This window comes from Girardinichthys multiradiatus, chromosome 5 (genome assembly GCF_021462225.1).
Source record: "Girardinichthys multiradiatus isolate DD_20200921_A chromosome 5, DD_fGirMul_XY1, whole genome shotgun sequence".
NCBI lineage: Eukaryota > Metazoa > Chordata > Actinopteri > Cyprinodontiformes > Goodeidae > Girardinichthys > Girardinichthys multiradiatus.
In genome coordinates, this window is record NC_061798.1 from 11,389,798 (window position 1) to 11,408,349 (window position 18,552).

At 38.9% G+C, this 18,552-nt stretch overlaps 1 protein-coding gene across 4 annotated transcripts in view; it reads left to right on the forward strand.

Moving 5' to 3' along the window:
- Positions 1–18,552, forward strand: part of LOC124868410 (rab11 family-interacting protein 4B-like) — a 64,203-nt gene that overhangs the window by 42,411 nt on the left and 3,240 nt on the right. For 3 of the 4 annotated variants that reach the window (XM_047365645.1, XM_047365644.1, XM_047365646.1), the window contains exons 2-13: positions 1,310–1,554; positions 1,877–2,062; positions 7,312–7,446; positions 9,186–9,221; positions 11,300–11,399; positions 11,751–11,854; positions 13,052–13,192; positions 13,672–13,753; positions 14,774–14,911; positions 15,097–15,255; positions 17,284–17,364; positions 17,771–17,914. In XM_047365645.1, coding sequence (XP_047221601.1) covers positions 1,310–1,554; positions 1,877–2,062; positions 7,312–7,446; positions 9,186–9,221; positions 11,300–11,399; positions 11,751–11,854; positions 13,052–13,192; positions 13,672–13,753; positions 14,774–14,911; positions 15,097–15,255; positions 17,284–17,364; positions 17,771–17,914 — 1,551 coding nt within the window. The remainder of the gene's footprint in view (positions 1–1,309; positions 1,555–1,876; positions 2,063–7,311; positions 7,447–9,185; positions 9,222–11,299; positions 11,400–11,750; positions 11,855–13,051; positions 13,193–13,671; positions 13,754–14,773; positions 14,912–15,096; positions 15,256–17,283; positions 17,365–17,770; positions 17,915–18,552) is intronic. The other variant, XM_047365647.1, reaches the window with a different exon arrangement.

The following is an 18,552-nucleotide window of genomic DNA, read 5'->3' on the forward strand; positions in this document are numbered from 1 at the left end:
AAATATGCTAATTTTGTGAGATAGGAATTTTGGGTTTTCATGAGCTGTATGCCAAAATCATCCGTATTAAGACAATAAAAGACCTGAAATATTTCAGTTAGTGTGCAATGAATCTAAAATATATGATTGTTAAATTTTCATCATTACATTATGGAAAATAATGAACCTTATCACAATATGCTAATATTTTGAGAAGGACCTGTAAATGTCTCATCCATCTGACAGGTGGTCTATATAGTTGTCCATCCCTCTATCTATTAATCCACCCACTTGTGTATCTGGTTTTCCCCCCATTACTGTATGCATGCGTCACTTCCGTCCATTAAGGCTGATCATCCATTCATAGATTTATTAGTCTGTCAAACCATCCATCCACATATGTTTTTTTCTGGCTGCACTCGCCATGTTAGGGTTTAAAACTTTCTTGCAGCTCAGGGAGGAGAGGACCTGAGTGTCTCTGTAATTGCAGCACTGCTGCTGGAAGAAGTTCAACAATTTGGACAAATATAAATGGGTCAGTTTGTATCAATTTTGAGTATGTTTGAATAATTATATATTTTTTTTGTTTGTATTATATTGAAATATCAATTACAATCCATCCTCACCACTGTTGAAATATCTGTCATCAGTCCACAGTGAAGGCTTGTATTTGCTTTCGTAAAACAAATTGGACTGTGGACAAGAATGGGGGTTTGGAAAGAAATAAATATGCTTTGTTTAAAATATTTTCTTTAGTTGTGTGTAACTTCTTCCTGTGTTGTATGTATTTCCTTTATAGCACTCTCTCTCTTGCCTGATATTCACACAACCTCCTCTTTTGTTTCTGATGTTAACTCATTTTCTCATTCATTTTCATTATTCCTTTGCTTCACATTCATCCACTTTCATTAATATATGTCCTCTACTTTCCATCACAGCTTCTGCTGTCTTGATCCCCACCCAGTGAGCCTCTTGAATGTTTCATTGTTCAGTCATGCTGAGATGACTGATTTTCAGTGGTGCATTAGAACAGATTTGTGCTGTTTTACATGAGACAAACAAGACAGAGTGGGACCCGTGACATCTGACCCAATGCCTTTGGCCTCCTACTTCCCCAAGGACCCCTTGTGTTGCTTACTGACTGATCAGTGAACGAATGTAGATGGGAATCTACCTTAAAACAGGATTCAACCTGGCTGTCATCCATAATGATCCCAAGAGTTCCTTGCTGCCTCACCAAGACAATGGCAACAGTCCTAATCAAGCTCAGAAACAACTATGTGTCTCTCTTAATGTCTTGAATTTTACTTTTCGTGTGGTCTTTCTCCAGGCTGGTGAGGAGGAGCAGGTTTTCCCGGTCATCATGTGCACTCTGACCTCTCCTGTGCCCGAGTGCCAGTTGTTCCCTGAAGAGGTGGGGGAGCCTGAGGAGGGGGTAGCAGAAGAGGGCAAAGAGAAGGAGTCAGACCGAGACAGTGCTGTGGAAAGCTCCCCGGGGTCTGACTCTTCAGACGGTCTTACCAGACTTGTGGACAAGGAAGACGCACTGGGAGATCTCTTTTTCTCTGGGGACAAGTAAGCACTGTTAGAGCTTTTTAACCTCTGTTTTATCTCTTGTAGTGTCACTGGAGTCATCATTCAGGGAAATGTCTTTGTTGTCACACTGTGCTGTACTGGGAGTTTATTAAAACATCTGGTTTCTTTCAAGCTTTATTGTCTTAAGTTTTACTTCTCCACATTAGATTCTCAAACTGAAGACATTTTCCTTCGACGTCTCTAGATTGACATACTAACTGTGCCATCAGAGTGCAACATGCATTGGCTGTTTGAGTTGCTTGGTAATGGGATGAGGGTCCATAGTAAAGGTTTGTATTTGCTCTTTTTTCCCCATTTACAGGTGTGCTCAGGCTAGTATCTCTGTAACCTCCAACCTTTCCACACGTTCCTCTGCCTCATTGAACGAAGAGCAGTTTGAGGACTATGGAGAGGGGGAGGAACCAGAATACGCTCCCAGCAGTCCCTCTCCAGACGACGAGTCTCGGACTAACGGCTGCTCCGACCTCGGCTCATCTGTACCATCAAGGTAAGAGAGGCCTGAAAAAGAAAATGAGGATTCAAGTGTTTGGATTTCAATTTTAAGATACTCCTCCCAGCAACAGTTGTAGCCTTTTTTTAAATCTAGTTATGATTTTCACTTGTCGCCTGTTGAAATAATTCTTCAAAGGTCCTGTTCAGAGGTGATGCTAACATGCATCCTGGTTTATTCAGTTACAAGTTGACTCTTTAAGGCACGAGCATTTACAGCTGGCAGTGAAGACCATACTGTCTGTTCAGACCTCAGTTAGCTGGTGTTCATTCAGCTATGTATGTAGTTATGTCACAGTATATATTAGAGACATAATAACTACATATAAAATACAGATAATCCGCAAAGACCTTATCTCACCACTGTTCGCCTCTTTTCAATCTTTTGTGTGTTTTGTGACAGAAGAATGATATTTTTAGAGCGGTTAAACAGTTAGCGCACATGTTTTGAAATAAATCACAGACGGGGCAGCATAATGAGAAGAGTAAAGCCTAGATGTAATCACTACAGCGTTATAGGTTTCCCGCGGTGAAGATGGCAGGGAGGAGACGTACAGCCAGAATACTGCAAGCATGGTTTCTGACACAGACTGGGATGCATTACAACAACGTTGATACTTTTGTCTGGACATACAGTACAGACCAAAGGTTTGGACACACCTTCTCATTCAAAGAGTTTTCTTTATTTTCATGACTATGAATATTGCAGCTTCACACTGAAGGCATCAAAACTATGAATTAACACATGTGGAATTATATACTGAACAAAAAAGTAGTAGAAACAACTGAAAATATGTCTTATATTCTAGGTTCTTCAAAGTAGCCACCTTTTGCTTTGATTACTGCTACGCACACTCTTGACATTCTGTTGATGAGCTTCAAGAGGTAGTCCCCTGAAATGGTTTTCACTTCACAGGTGTGCCCTGTCAGGTTTAATAAGTGGAATTTCAAGCCTTATAAATGGGGTTGGGACCATCAGTTGTGTTGTGCAGGAGGTGGATACAGTACACAGCTGATAGTCCTACTGAATAAACTGTTAGGATTTGTATTATTTTTTTAAAAAAGCAGCTAAGTAAAGAAAAACGAGTGGCCATCATTACTTTAAGAAATGAAGGTCAGTCAGTCCGAACAATTGGGAAAACTTTGAAAGTGTCCCCAAGTGCAGTCGTAAAAACCATCAAGCGCTACAAAGAAAATGGCTCACATGAGGAACGCCCCAGGAAAGGAAGACCAAGAGTCACCTCTGCTGCGGACGATAAGTTCATCCGAGTCGCCATCCTCCGAAATTGCAGGTTAACAGCAGCTCAGATTAGAGAACAGGTCAATGCCACACAGAGTTCTAGCAGCAGACACATCTCTAGAACAACTGTTAAGAGGAGACTGTGTGAATCAGGCCTTCATGGTAAAATAGCTGCTAGGAAACCACTGCTGAGGACAGGCAACAAGCAGAAGAGACTTGTTTGGGCTAAAGAACACAAGGAATGGACATTCGACCAGTGGATTTCTGTGCTTTGGTCTGATGAGTCCAAGTTTGAGATCTTTGGTTCCAACCACCGTGTCTTTGTGTGGCACAGAAGAGGTGAATGGATGGACTCTACATGCCTGGTTCCCACCGTGAAGCATGGAGGAGGAGGTGTGATGGTGTGGGGTTGCTTTGCTGGTGACACTGTTGGGTATTTATTCAAAATTGAAGGCATACTGAATCAGCATGGCTACCACAGCATCTTGCAGCACCATGCTATTCCATCCAGTTTGCATTTAGTTGGACCATCATTTATTTTTCAACAGGACAATGACCCCAAACACACCTCCAGGCTGTGTAAGGGCTATTTGACCAAGAAGGAGAGTGATGGGGTGCTGAGCCAGATAAACTGGCCTCCACAGGTGTGGCCACTGGCCTCCTGAACCCAATTCAGATGGTTTGTGGTGAGCTGGACCGCAGAGTGAAGGCAAAAGGGCCAACAAGTGCTAAGCATCTCTAGGAACTCCTTAAAGACTGTTGGAAAACCATTTCAGGTGACTACCTCTTGAAGCTCATCAACAGAATGCCAAGAGTGTGTGGAGCAGTAATCAAAGCAAAAGGTGGCTACTTTGAAGAACCTAGAATATAAGACATATTTTCAGTTGTTTCACACTTTTTTGTTCAGTATATAATTCCACATGTGTTAATTCATAGTTTTGATGCCTTCAGTGTGAAGCTACAATATTCATAGTCATGAAAATAAAGAAAACTCTTTGAATGAGAAGGTGTGTCCAAACGTTTGGTCTGTACTGTATGAGTGGCTGCAGTGGTGCTTCTATGTGCCAAACATAAAATTGAGTTGGCAGAGCAGCCGACCGCCTGGGCGACCCAGAGTGGTATGTTGTGTCATTTGTAGCAATTTTGGTTATTATGTCAGATGAGATGAGCCTTTTGCAGGTGTTTTTGTATGTTTCTGTGGTGTCTTCATGTTTTGAGAGCTCATTATAATTTTAATTTATAATATTTTTCCAACCAATGATAATGTAAACAAACAGCATGGGATCTCCTGGGGCAGTTGTGGTATTTACAGCATTCTACTAAACTCTGTTCTTTATGATTACAAATTAACTGGAATGGGCTGAGAAGGATTATTGTCCTATGTCATTTAATATAATAATACTGAATGAAGCAACTGTGTTCACTGGATAACAGTCGTTGGCCACTGCAGTTAAGAGGGCATCACTGCTTTTTCCTACTCTGACAATTGCTCCTTTGTCCCTACCTGCCTTATGCTGGTTCCAAGGAAAACAGTATGTATTGTTTACACCTGTAAATATGCTGGCAGCATGTTTATCTGTTTAGTGTGGACTTTGTGGTGCATTTCTGAGCGAAATCCTGAACCCCTGAAAGCGAAGTGGTGTTGCTTTGGCATCAGGAGATGTGACAGATACTGATTGGGTTGTGTATATTCACACTATTTTTAACCTTATCAAAACTCGGCTGCACAATAATTTGGTGGATTTTCAACTAAACTAACAAGCAAGCAAATAAAAAACATGTTTTTATGGATGCTAATGGATAAAAAGGAGCCCAACCCATCCTTACATCTCGGTGTGCTAGCAAAGTAAGTTTTTATATCCCACATAGTCATCTTCCATATTAGGTAACGATTAGCATTTTCATCATTCAGGTCAAAAATGTGATTAAAACTGTGTTTTTAACTCTTCTTTTTCAGAAATGTTCCTGTTTATATTTTTCTTGTGGTTAAAAATGTTTTGAGAAAGCTTAATACCCTGTATCCATGTCTGAGGGTTTTATTTTGAACTAAGAAAAGTACTGTAGTTCTTGAATTGTACTGTTCTGTCATCAGATTCAACTAATGGCCGACAACACTTCGTTTTCGAAGCATTGAAGAAGCCCTAATTGCCTGTAAATTGTTTGTGTGGCTGCATTTTGGGTATGCACAGTATAAAGAAGCAGAGAGACAAACTAATTATAAACAATTTGCAAGCACTAAGAGAATACCAAACTGGCTAACTAGTAGCCGCTAACAATGCTAAAGTTAATAAGTGCTCAGGAGCTTCCTAATAGTCCTAAAGTAAAGAGCTATTTTATAGTTCTTACTTGAATTTGGACTGTATTCAATCATCTCTAGTTCAAAGTCTAAAACACAGACTGGTCTACGTTAAACTGGAAAGTTCTATTCTTAATTGAGGTTTCTGAAATCTTTATTGTGTTTATAAAAGCACAAAAGGCAGCATTTGTTTTAAATTAGGGCACCACACAGTGCCTTCACACAAAACTTTTGAACGCTTTGTACTGTGCCAGGATCCAGTTCCTGTGGTGGATCAGGCCGGTGTGAACCCATCCCGGACCCTGAAATGGACCAGAGAACCGTACCCTGGCACAGTTACAACTTATTTAGACCCTGGAGCGGTTTGCTTGCTGTGTGAATGCTTGCCGGGACAGAGTACCACAACCAGGAAGAGAGGATGTAACGTAAGAGCAGCACATTTGAATAAAGGAAGAAGAAGTAGAGGATAAACAAAGTAGGAGGGCGGATCTGAAGACGAAAGAGTTTGAAAATGTCTCCTGGGGCTGCGTGGAGTAGTGAAGAGGTGCAGGCGCACAACTACATTTGAACACCGAAGCAGCAACAGAACCCTGATGAGATGGACTTTCTTCTTTGTGCTTTTTTTTTCAGTGCAACTGTGTGACGTGTTTGACTGAAGGTGTGAATTTTCTCACTTTTACCAATCCCTGGACCTTACAGATTCTTTTACAGGCTGGTGAGGAGGTGCAGGTTTACAGTTTGGGATCTGTGAAACCTTTACTGTTTTTGTGAAAGCAAACGTTTGAGAATCTTGGTTTTGTGTATGTCGTGTATATTGTGTAAGTCTTTTTTGAGCTGAATGTTTTTTGTTTTTTTTTACAATGTACTGTGCTGCTCAAATGTCACAGAAAATGACCCAACCACTGTTTGATGTTACTTCATAAGTGACATTCATACCTAGTTGACGTTTCACAAAGTTAATTTTATTTGTTCAAGTTAAGACCTACATATAAAAAATTTTTTAGATTTGCCAACATATGTGACAGGATGAGAAGCAGTGTTTTGGTAATGATGCATAATCCCTTCAGTTTTTGGTAGCTATTGACATCTTTCACTAATCATCATCATTGACTTTCTTACTCATGGACAGAGTAGCAAAGCTGTACATGCATGTGAGCTGTATCTTCTGTTGTTTTTATTACATTTCCTGTGTGAAGTGGATGACACTAGCACCACCAGCAGATAGAAATTTGATATGCATTTATTTCTAAAAAATATGTCTACTTTCCACAAATGAAATGTAAACTATTCCCTTGAATCAAATAAAATTTGGTTCTCTTTTTTTTAAATGCGACATTTAAGTTAACATTGGCTTTTTGCTCATCAGATTATTCTTCACATCCTTCTCCCATTAGTTATCATGTAGGATTTTGGACCTAAAAGAGCCTGACAGCCAAGCATAATGTAGAAAGATTCTAAACGCAGATCATTTTTTTCAACCTAAACTTTGCAAGCTGACTTTAAGCTCAATTTTAAAGAGCTATGCATGCATATGACCACAATAAAACGCTGCAATAAAAACAAAAGTGGAACATTTAATAAGAGTTATTGCCACTTTGGTGGCAGAGAGAGAATACTTCATTGTTCATTGTAATGCCATGACTTGTTAAAACACCTGAATTATGTTTTTCAGGAAAAGTAAAAGTTTGTGTGTTTCTGTTTGTGTTTGTAGCGCAGGGCAGACACCTCGGAAAGCGCGTCATCAGTACACCAGCGAGCTAATGGATGTCTACTGTTCTCAGTGCAGCAAGAAGGTCAACCTGCTCAATGATCTGGACGCTCGCCTCAAACACCTCCGGGCTAACAGGTAACACATGGCTGCTTCCATAACCAACCTTGTGAAGGTTCTGACTTATTTACAAATAATTTACAAATACTGTTAGCAGACAAAGATTATGGAGTGTTAACTAGTCAACATCATATCAGACTTTAAAAGAAGTGATGACACTATTATATGTAAAGTTCCTTAAAGGCCTAATCATTGGAAATTTTAGTTTTTGCTTTGTACAAAAGTATTTTCTAGTTGAAATCAAGTACTTTTAAAAAAAGTGTTAATATAACCTGCCGCAAAGTACAAAACTCGGTGAATAAAAGGCAATTACCTAAAAAAATTGTGGATTGTTATAAAAAAATAAAATAGATCACCATATTCTTGCAGTTTTCAAATGTCATAACTTTATGTCATAACTTCATAAGTCCAGTTAAAAAAATAACAAGTACAAGCATCCACTACATGGTTTGTGTCTGCAGGACAACCACTAAAGTCACTAAAGTTTCTGAAGAATAGTTCATCCATCCGGATGAACAGAAACTGAATTATTATTACATGAACTTGAAGTATTTCTTCTGACTTCAAGTTCATGTCAGACTATTCTTTTAATAACTTCTGAGGCCTTTAAAGAACATCCGGATTTATACTGGAGATAAATTCCACACAAACAAACTATTTACTAATTAGATGATCTCTGAAGGCATTATTTTTCACTGGACTTTTTTAGGGGTCTAATAGTAAATGTGGTTGAATTCAAATGCACACCACACCTTTAAGACCTTTTATTGAAAAACTTTCAAATCTTGTATCATTTTCCTTTCAATTCACAGTAATGCATTATTTTATTGGCTTTTCAGATTAAAGTTTATGTTTTGAAGTGTATGTAATAATCTCGGGCATGTCTGCAGACATATGGTGTAATTTTTGTTTTTTGAAGCGCAATAAAAGGCATATTAAACACAATAATTGGATCATGCACGACAGAATCCATCCACCCTAATGTCTAAGTAAGCAGAAACAGATGTTGCCAACTATTTTAGGCACTCTGCAAGTCTTTTCCGGTCCAGTATATTCCTCTAATATTGTACTGGTGAGTCACTGTTTGCTTTAAGTGCTCCTTTTTTCCATAGCACAATAAAGGTATTGTCACAAAGGTGTTAAACGGGCTGCTGTGTTGCAAATGTACATAAACACACACAGGCGTTAATTGATTATTCTGTAAAGCTGTCTCTCCGGTGCTTACCCCAACAGCCATTGTAGCAGGTCAACTATTAATGGAAACATAATCCATGGCCACCATTTATAGCCACACAGCTGACCTAAAAACAGTAATGCACACACAGTCTCACAATGGACTGATATATTTCAATCATCGGGAAATGGTCAAATTAGAAGAGTAATGGTTGTCAAAGTATTTACTTGCTTGTTTTGCAAAGTTTGTCCTCTTTGTCCTCTGAAAACCCACAATGGTTCTTCTGCTTGAACCTACATTCCTCTTATGAATAATGAGTCAGGCACAGAAAAACGAAAACATTTGTCCGGATAAAAGGGAAATAATAAAAGAAAGATGTATCTGAAACTAAAATGAAGATGATTGGTAAATATCTCTGAATGGTGCCAGTTCTCTGGAGGTTAATTTAGATCCAAAAGCATGGTGAGAATGGATCTTGTGTTTAAATAAGTACCTTCTGTTTATCAATATTTTGTTTTTCAGACAGATTATTTATATTTTTAATAAATTAAACTAAACTAATGTGATGTTTTTTCATTTATAGTCCCAGCAGAAAAATCTCCAGCACTGCTTTTGGAAGGTAGGTCAATCAGCAATGTCTATATATATACACATGTATGTGTGCTTGTTTGAACCACAGGTCATGCAGTGGTGTGTTTATGGCTTAAATGAGCTGCACGGCTTGTGTTTGATCTGTTTGTAGACATAACCACCAACACACAGAGGAAGAAAGCAACTTAGGGCAGCTTTATTACTTAGGTCTCCGCTAATAAAGTTAAACACTAGCTAGTTATTCAGAGAAAATACAAGCAGGGAAAAATATCATCCATCCATCACATATGGGTCTGGGTCAGTAAGGCTAATCCTAAGTTGTCAATGGGTGAGAGGACTGACTACCCTGGACAACCATGCACCATTCAGTAGGGATTCAAACATAAGACTTATTTTCTGCAAGAAGTTGAGAAATCCCAAAAATATGTAAAAAAAAAAAAAAAAAGAAAATTACGAATAAAAGAAAACAGGGGAGCACAAGGCAGGCGAGAACAAAGCCACAAGTTGTTGCATGATAAAATTACATTTAGAACACTGTACTTTAGCATAAATATGTAAAAAACATTGGCCACCCAACAGGAAGGCAGTGATAGCAAAGTCTTAAGCTTGAATGCGAATTTAAACAGTGGAGATTTATACAGTGATGCGTCAAGTGATGATTAGAAATGAAAAACATTGTCTGAGAGGTGGTTGCTTAAACACCAAAAAGACTGGGATCCACCCAGGGATTTAGAAGCCCTCTGTGGAGAGCCTAGTCTGCTTTCATCTCTCCACAGTGGTGATTTACTGCTGTGAACAAGAACTGCAGCTCCGAATATAAAAATAATTTCTTCTCTGGTTCTGACCAGCATTGTTGCTCTGACACACTGGCGCCAACTCTCCCTTTTCTCCCAACTTTGTCACCAAAATAGCATCAATTTAAGTGCTCCTTTTTTCCATAGCACAAGAGGAAGCAGCTGAAAGTCTCACATTTCTACGCATAATCAATGTGTTGTAATCGTAACAACATAATGTTTTCAACCCTAAAAGGCACTTCAAGCTAATGCTACACATGGTGGATGGAAATTTAAATACTCGCATATAATCACACAGCTTTGTTAGTCAAGCGCTCTCTCTTTCATTCAGCTCAGACACTGAAAAATATCACTCACTACTCCAGCTAATTATGAGTTATAACCATACAGCAAGCGATTATTTAACTAATCATGAAATCTGGAGACATCAGTATAAACAGAGGAAACATAAAAGCTACAAACTGCTGTGAAAGGTGTCTTTTTCTTACCTGAGAATCTCGCTTTCAAACACTTGCAATCGCCTCAATGCTCTGCCTAGTTTGTCCCTTCTAGCTGTCAGTTGTACAGTATGAACTGTTGAGTGTTTTCATCTCTCAGGCCACTTATTTCAGTATCCTGGGGTAACAAAGAGATTATTTGGTTGGTTGAGGATAAAGCATGTGTTGCCAATAAATTTGAATAATCCCATTGGGTCTTATTGAGTCTTTTTCTCAAAAAATTGCGCTTTGAAATTACTTATCTGCTTTAGAAAATGTGGAATAGCCAATTTAGATTATTTCTATCTTATATTTTTTAGATATTTATGTTTTCTGGCTTTGAAATATAATATCCGCTCTATACAGTCTATATTGGTTTCTGGAAAGGAGCTTTTGCAGCAACAGCTAAGTAACCTACAGTACATGAGATGTCTTCTATTAAAGCTTTTGTCCTAACTGTAGGAACACAAACTGAGTTATAGTGACAGAGTTAAAATGGCCTGTCAGGCCTGATTTACGTACTCAATAAGGTTTGGCCCCATCTCCCTGTTCTTTCTGCTGTACATGTCTGGTTTGATTACCTCCACCACTTTACTGCTCTCTTTATCTATTCTCTTATTGCTTGTAGTCTGTGTTCACTTTCTTCTTTCCTTTTTTCTTCTCACCTATCTCTATATTACTGCTCTCTATAATGGAGCAGAGTTTATCCCATCACTTTGAAAGGGGTTTGCTGAAGTAACGTCATACAATAGAATGGCAATCTCAAATGCATATAATCGAGCACTTACCAAGGTTCTCCATATTCCCTAAGTGCATGTATCTGTGTGTCTGAGCAGGCAGCTGCTCCATAACAGCAACCTAAGCAGCCGTAACGGCAGTACAGAAGACCTTTTCAGAGACAGCATTGACTCCTGTGACATCGATATCAATGAGAAGGTGAGAGTTCATTTGCTTTCGCTGTGTCTGCAGGTTGAATGTAGATCTGTGCTTGGACAGAAATCTTCCAACTGTAGCATTAAAATCCCAGAAAACGAAGGAATGTTATGTATGGATGAATGGCCTGGTAAAAGGAACAAAACCATGATGATTGTTTTCTTTTCTTCCAGAATCTGAAAGGAATATATCAATTCTTTAACATGTGGAAGGTCATGCTTTTTAGATAGAGATTTCCTAATTTTTAGAGTAAAGCATTGTTTTAGGTTATTAACCTGAATTTTTTAATTACGAATGTGAATTTTTAACATGTTTCCCTTTTAAATACACATTTGAACAATCTGTTTCTGACAGGTGAGTTCTCTTGAGAAGAAGGTAGCTGAACTCGAGAATGAGATTCTGATGAATAGTGACTTAAAGTCTAAACTGAAGCAGGAGAACACACAACTAGTACACAGGTAAGGTCGGCTCATCATTGTTCTCTAGATCTTAGTTGTAGTTGAAGGCCCTCTCACATCACATTAAGACTGCGTTGAAACATTAAAATTAGCCCGAACACAGATGGGCCTGGTCTAGGGTTTCTTAATATCTTTGTGCAATAGTTGTAGAGTCTTTGGACATCAAAGTCCTTGCGTGACCACAATATTCATTTTAAAACACATAGATTTGGGGTTGTTTTGTGCATGGTTCCTTGTGACCGATCCCTTCAAGGTACCCTCATAGAGCGCTGCGGGGGTAAAACTGTACACCCAGCACCATACAGAAAGCTACCTTCACCAGCATCCCGCAATGCCACTGATCAACTGATGAAAATACTAATGGTGTTTCATCCTTTTCATGAAGACCGAAACTGACAGTTGGAGGCAGAAAACTCGCAAATATATAGAAAGAAATTCTGCAGATTGTGATAAGGTGAAGGGAATATCCTAGCTAGTGTGGAGTAATCTTACAGCATAGGGCAAGTTCAAGATTCTGTATTATCCCCTACAGGCAGTTGTTTGGACAGTCAGTAGTGAAACACAAAGACAGAATGCAGCAAAACAACATACACACCAAAATCACACTGTTACTAAATATCTAATCACTGTAGGAATAAATGAATGTTTTAGTCTAATCGTCCAGAATCATGGCAGCATATATCCGCGTCTTGATGGAAACAGCTTAAATTCGTCATGCAGTGGGTGGGCTGGATCTGCCAGGATCAGTTTGGCCTTTTTCACTGACCTCTCCAAGTCGGTGAGATCATTTACGGATGTAGCAGCAACTCTGCTGCAAACCCTGACAATTCCCAACAGTTTGTTCCTGTTTTTTTCAAGTTAAAAAACCAAACCAACTGATAAAAGCAAAAGATAATAAGGTAGTAAAATAAAACAAGAACAAAACATACTGATAAAGGTAGAATTCACATTAAAAAGAAGAAACGTCCGATATAAATTCAAAAATAAAAATACATCATACTTCATGGGCTTCAAACGTCAGCCTAAAGTAAACAAAGGAGGTTTTCCAAACTTTCCACGCCACATTTATATGGTTTTGGAGACTATGGGTCAGTCTTAATCCCATGAGAAGGGGACTATAGTATTTTAAAAGAACCCATCTGTCAATTCAGAATTTTTTATTAAAGGTGATGTTTTGTGACAAATTCTTCATGTCAGGGTAAATGAGCTAGAAGAGCAACTGAAGGACCAAGAGACTCGCGCCGAGCAAAATCTCCAGGAGGAGTTGAGAAGACACAGAGAAGCCTACACCAAAATGGAAAGAGACAAGAACACACAGATAGAGCTACTGACCAGTCGGTGAGAAACACACACAGGCAGTCTCACACTGAAGCGACTGTTAGACATGTACTTCACATGCACTTTGTTGCAATATGCTGCAATAACCTCTTCATGCAGCTACTATTACCAGTGACAGTTGCAAATAGGACTTAGTTTGCTAGATTTGTTTACACAGGAACACAACAGATCACATGTTTATATAAATATTTCATTTTAAACACTGCTTCTGAGTATTTTGTAACTGTCTTTGCCTCAGCCAAATGATGCAGGACAAATCTATGCTGAATGTTCTTGTCATTAGCCAGATGTTAGAGTACGAAGCTCTTTTTTCACTCTGACAAACGGTTACCATCGAGTGTTTAGTGGCAGACCACAGTGTACAGACATACGGAAATTTGTTTTAACTATGTTTGAGGTTATTTAGAGGATGATTTATTTGTATTTTATGTATATTTATAGTTTCATATATTTGTCTTTGCTGTACTCTGTGTTTTTAGTGTTAAGCATCTGGAAGAGGAGAACAGCGAGATGTCTATTAATATGTGTCGACTCAAGTCACAGACAGAAAAACTTGATGAGGTGAGCCAAGTTCACTTTTCCTTGCAAGGTCTTTCTAAATAATTTTCTGCTTTTCGGCACATAGCCAAAGACGCAGCTTGGTTTGCGCATGTTTTTTAGATTCAAAGAACCTGCCCCTAACTAGTGGTGTGTTGGGGAAAAGACGCTATTTTCACATCACTACTGTTGCCATGTGAACAGAAATTGTAATTAAAACGTTGTCATGTAGATGTGTTTACGGAATCGGGAAAAATATCCTGTTTTTAAAGGATGGCTGTCCTGTAAACAGGGCCTACGCTATTATCTGAAGCACTCCACACCAAACTAATGCAAAATTAGCTAGAAATAATGACAAACTGGAGGATGAACTCCTAACTGGTGGCTACATAGAGGGGCTTCGGGTTACGGATGATCCTCAGTTACAATGGAGAGCAATCTGAGATGCATGTCAAGCCCCATAGTAATAATAGTACTGTTAGAATATTAATTCTAAATCACCCATATCAAGTGAAATTTCTGCCTGCTAGTTTATAACTTGCAAGGTCTGATAAGGTTAAAATAACACTACCAGGAACCACCAAACACAAAAGAAATGCCACTAGATTCTTAGCAAGTGCCACCTAGTGTTCAAACACTGTCAATGCAGGTGAGTGAGTGTAACATTTCGTAGCATATTTTTTCTGTTTTCATATCGGAGAAGTCATTCAGTTTTGTAAAGCCTTTTATTTTGCCTGATAAGGACGATTTTATTTTGTCTTGATTGATGGCCTATTGAGAAAGCTTTAATTAAAAATGTAATGTTTTGAATTTTACAGTGAGTGTGTACCTGTACACAACTCCTGCCTTTTTGCTGTTATACCATACTTGTACTAACCTGGGATTTAGGTGTACCTTTGTTCTCCTAATGCCACCGAATGGTTACTGTTATTAAATGCATGATCTGATGTTAGAATGTTTAACTAAAATAAGTTACATTTATTATAAATACAAAATACTAAAATAAAAGAGAAGAAACTTTGAACTGTGTCTCTTTACCCTCAGGAGAAGCAAAGAATGACAGACAAGCTGGAGGATACTAGTCTGCGGCTGAAGGATGAGATGGACCTGTACAGAAAAATGATGGATAAACTGAAACAAAACAGAGAGCAGTTTCAGCAAGAAAAAGACGCCATGCAGGAGGTGGGAGGGGTTGTTTAAAGTCATCAGACAAAGTCTAGCAAAGTGCAATATTTGCTCAGCAGCTGATCTATCAGTTGTCTCCGTTCTTTTTCTGTTCTTGCAGAATTTTGTCAGCTCCTAGGCCTACAAAAGGCTTTCCAGACATGCTGTAATGTTAATCATTAGAACTATTCTGTATTGTGTAGTTAATAGAAGACTTGCGTCGAGAGCTGGAGCACTTGCAGCTCTTCAAACTGGAGGCAGAGAAGCCCGGTCGGAGCCGCAGCTCCTCGTCTGGACTTGCAGACTTTACCAGCAGGACCAGAGAGGTGGAGCTCGAGCATGAGGTCAAGAGACTGAAGCAGGTAAAGATAAAATCATTTATTCCAATCCTTTAATTCAGCTTCTTTTCTGAGTGTTTTAGCTGCTTGATGAGCTTTGGTGTATAGAAATGAGCACTTTTGATATTTTTGTTAACATTTTGTTGTGGATTTTAAAGCAAGAGACGCACAAAACAATTTCGTGCTCATTTCAAACCCCACCCTTTTCCCTTCACCATTCTTCCATTATAAAATCTTTTGTGCACTATTATAATAATCCATTAGTAGTCTTGTTTCATGAAGAATCCAGCATTTCCACACTGTTTTCTACTTCAGTTTCCTCTCAGGCTCTCTAAAAGAATAATGTGCTGCCAGAGAAGTAAAAACTATCAAACTTCATAAATCAGTGTAGGCCCTTACAGCGTTTTTATGACTACAAAGACTAGACTGACCTGTGGTGCTCTCTTCTCCTCTGGAGTTAAATGGTACATTTCTTCTGTTTTACCAGCAGGGATGTCTGGTTTCACAATAAATAATAATGACACCTGTTAGCAGCTTTTAAAATCCCCTTTTTAACTGCAGCGCTGGGCTGCTTGAGTCACTGATATTTTGACTTGGGAGTAGAGTTCACTCAGGCTGAACACTGTTGTATTGACATTTGTGAGAATATCAGTCATAGTCTATATGTGAGTAGTATATTGTATTCATTGTGTTTCTATGTATCTGCTAATAATATAGATTCAGTCATTGCTGTTTTAAATCCCACTTTCAGAACACAAAAAAGAGCTTCAGCACAAAGCAGACTTAACGAATCTACAGAGGTTTTGTATTTATACTTCTTGAGGTTTTTGCAGTTTGTCCACAAACGTCGATGTTTTTCCTATGAAACTGTATGTGGAAGACCAACTGCAAAGTGGAAGGAAAAAAAAAAAATTTTTTTTATTATGTTTATTTTTTCAGTAAAAAATCTGAAAAGTGTGGCATGCATTTGTAATTAGCGGCTTTTCTCCAAGACCCCAAAAGAAAAGGTTGTGTAATTAGTGACTTCTGCATTTGTTGTTCTATACGTTCCTTCTGTTTATTGTTAAATCTCCGTATAAGCTCTGAAGGCCTCAGACGTTTTTTTTTAGAGAAAACTCGTAAACAAACAGCATCATGAAGATCAAGGAACACAGCAGACAGGTTGGGGATAAGCAGGGCTAAATGGTATGTGTCCCGGTAAACTAACCGTGGAAAGTCAGCGTCATAGAACACCCCGGAAAAACCCCAGCCCTAACATGCAGTTCAGGCAAGCAAGAGCATTTAAGGAAACAAACAGCATTATTTCCAATTTACAATAGGACCTCATCCGCGGTCAGTGACGTGCATTTATCAGTCCTCTTTTAACCTCTCTTTAGCTGGTTTTACCGTGCATTGATTCAGTCCCGCTGAACATGAATCCCTCACACACATAAACCACCAATTATAGATAGCAGATTTTATTCTTATAAAAATCCATGTACAGCTCAACCCCGGAAAGCTCATAATGATGATCATGATCATCTGTTTTGTAGAATCTCATTACGAGCCACACAGTGATGTAGCTCAGGTTATTACAGCACAGCAACACAAAAATAACCTAAAGTAACTTAAATGATAGCCGGCAGCAGATGGGTTTAAATGACTTTTTATTGCATTGTAACTTCATAAACCCCAGCTTTACTACCGATTAGGTTTTTTTTATGCATTAAGTTTTTAGTGGCTATTAGAAACCTAGGAGTTAATTATAAACCCGAAACACAAACAGAAAATCAAATATTTCCTACTTCCATTGAGTAGAGAGAATAAAGAGCAGTCTGGTCAGGATATAAAACACTGCACAAATACCTAATACATCCTTATTATGTCATTTCTTTTCTGTGGAAAACTAAAGTATGGCTTGTGTAATAAGAATTGGCAATTTTATAGCAGCAGAAAAAGCAACAAATAAACCTATCAAGCTAGACTTGATAGGCCCACCTCCTGTAATCTGTGGGGAAGACAAACTCACCCTCACACCTAACTGTGCACCTCTGTAAATGTGTGTGTGTCCAGCAATGTGCGTCCCAGGACTTTCTTCCCTCTGACCTCCATCTCCTGGTGTTGTCTGGGGCTCAGCGCTGCCCCGGGCTCATGGTAAAATTGCCTCTGTGACCTTTGATGTCCCAATTAACAACTAATAACACTGAAGTAGAGTGAACTCGGCCAAGTGTGATGAGGGTCATCACTGCAGCTCCCTTGTTTAATAGCTGAAGGTAAAACAAGGGAACAGCAAACTGGCTTCCCATCAGTAGTTTAATGCAAACCTAGTCATAAAGCTTTGGTAACACAGCACACCGTGCAGGGAAACTGTTAACCCTCATAACCTGTGTTATGTCCAGTCAGTGTTGTGTCCACATTAGCTGTGTTTGCTGCTTATTGAGGGACCAGTCTCTGCATTCTTGGTGTTTGTGTTAAGATAAAAGTAGTTTCTGCTTTTAAAAGCATGGTCCACACACTTATCTTTCTCTCCCTTATCTCCTACCCTGGTTGTATATTTTAGGAAACCCAGAAGCTGAGGGAGCAAAACGACGACCTGAATGGTCAGATCCTCAGCATCAGCCTGTACGAAGCCAAGAACCTGTTTGCCACCCAGACCAAGGCTCAGTCTCTAGCCGATGAGATAGATAACGCCTCCAAAGATCAGGTGAAACTTCAGTATAGATATTATTTCTGACAATGAAGAGCATGAACACATTTGTAGGCATCTGTTGCAATTAATTTCCATCATCTTCTTTTGCTAATAACTACTGATTTTGTTCTAGGTTGTTTTCATGTCGTACTCAGGGCTCACTTGTATTTCTAGAACATATCACAGCATGGTGGTATAAGTCTAAAATATCCCACTTAGCTGTTCTTTAATATTATTTTGTCTTGGTTAACAGTACGAGTCATCTAAGATTAGACATTTTTCTAAACAAAGTCCAAAGAGCAATGCCTTGTTTAAGCTTGACGATGGACTGCGTTTATTCAGTATTACATGGTCTACTAATATATCTCAGGAGTTGAGTTTGGTCAGGAAAACCAATACTGATCACATCAAAATGCCTTGATTAGAACCCTGGTCCCATACTTCTCTTCTTTTTCCCCACCTGTCCTGTAATTTCCAGCATACCAACAAACAGGCTGGCTGCTTACTTGTGTCAGATTCGAGATAGACACCCCTGCTCCATAATTAACTTTGTTGCATGAGACAGACTGTGACTGAGATACAGCAACAATTGCAGATACTTTTTGAGGAAGGAGAGATTACTAATGGTAAAAATATACACTTGTACGACCCTG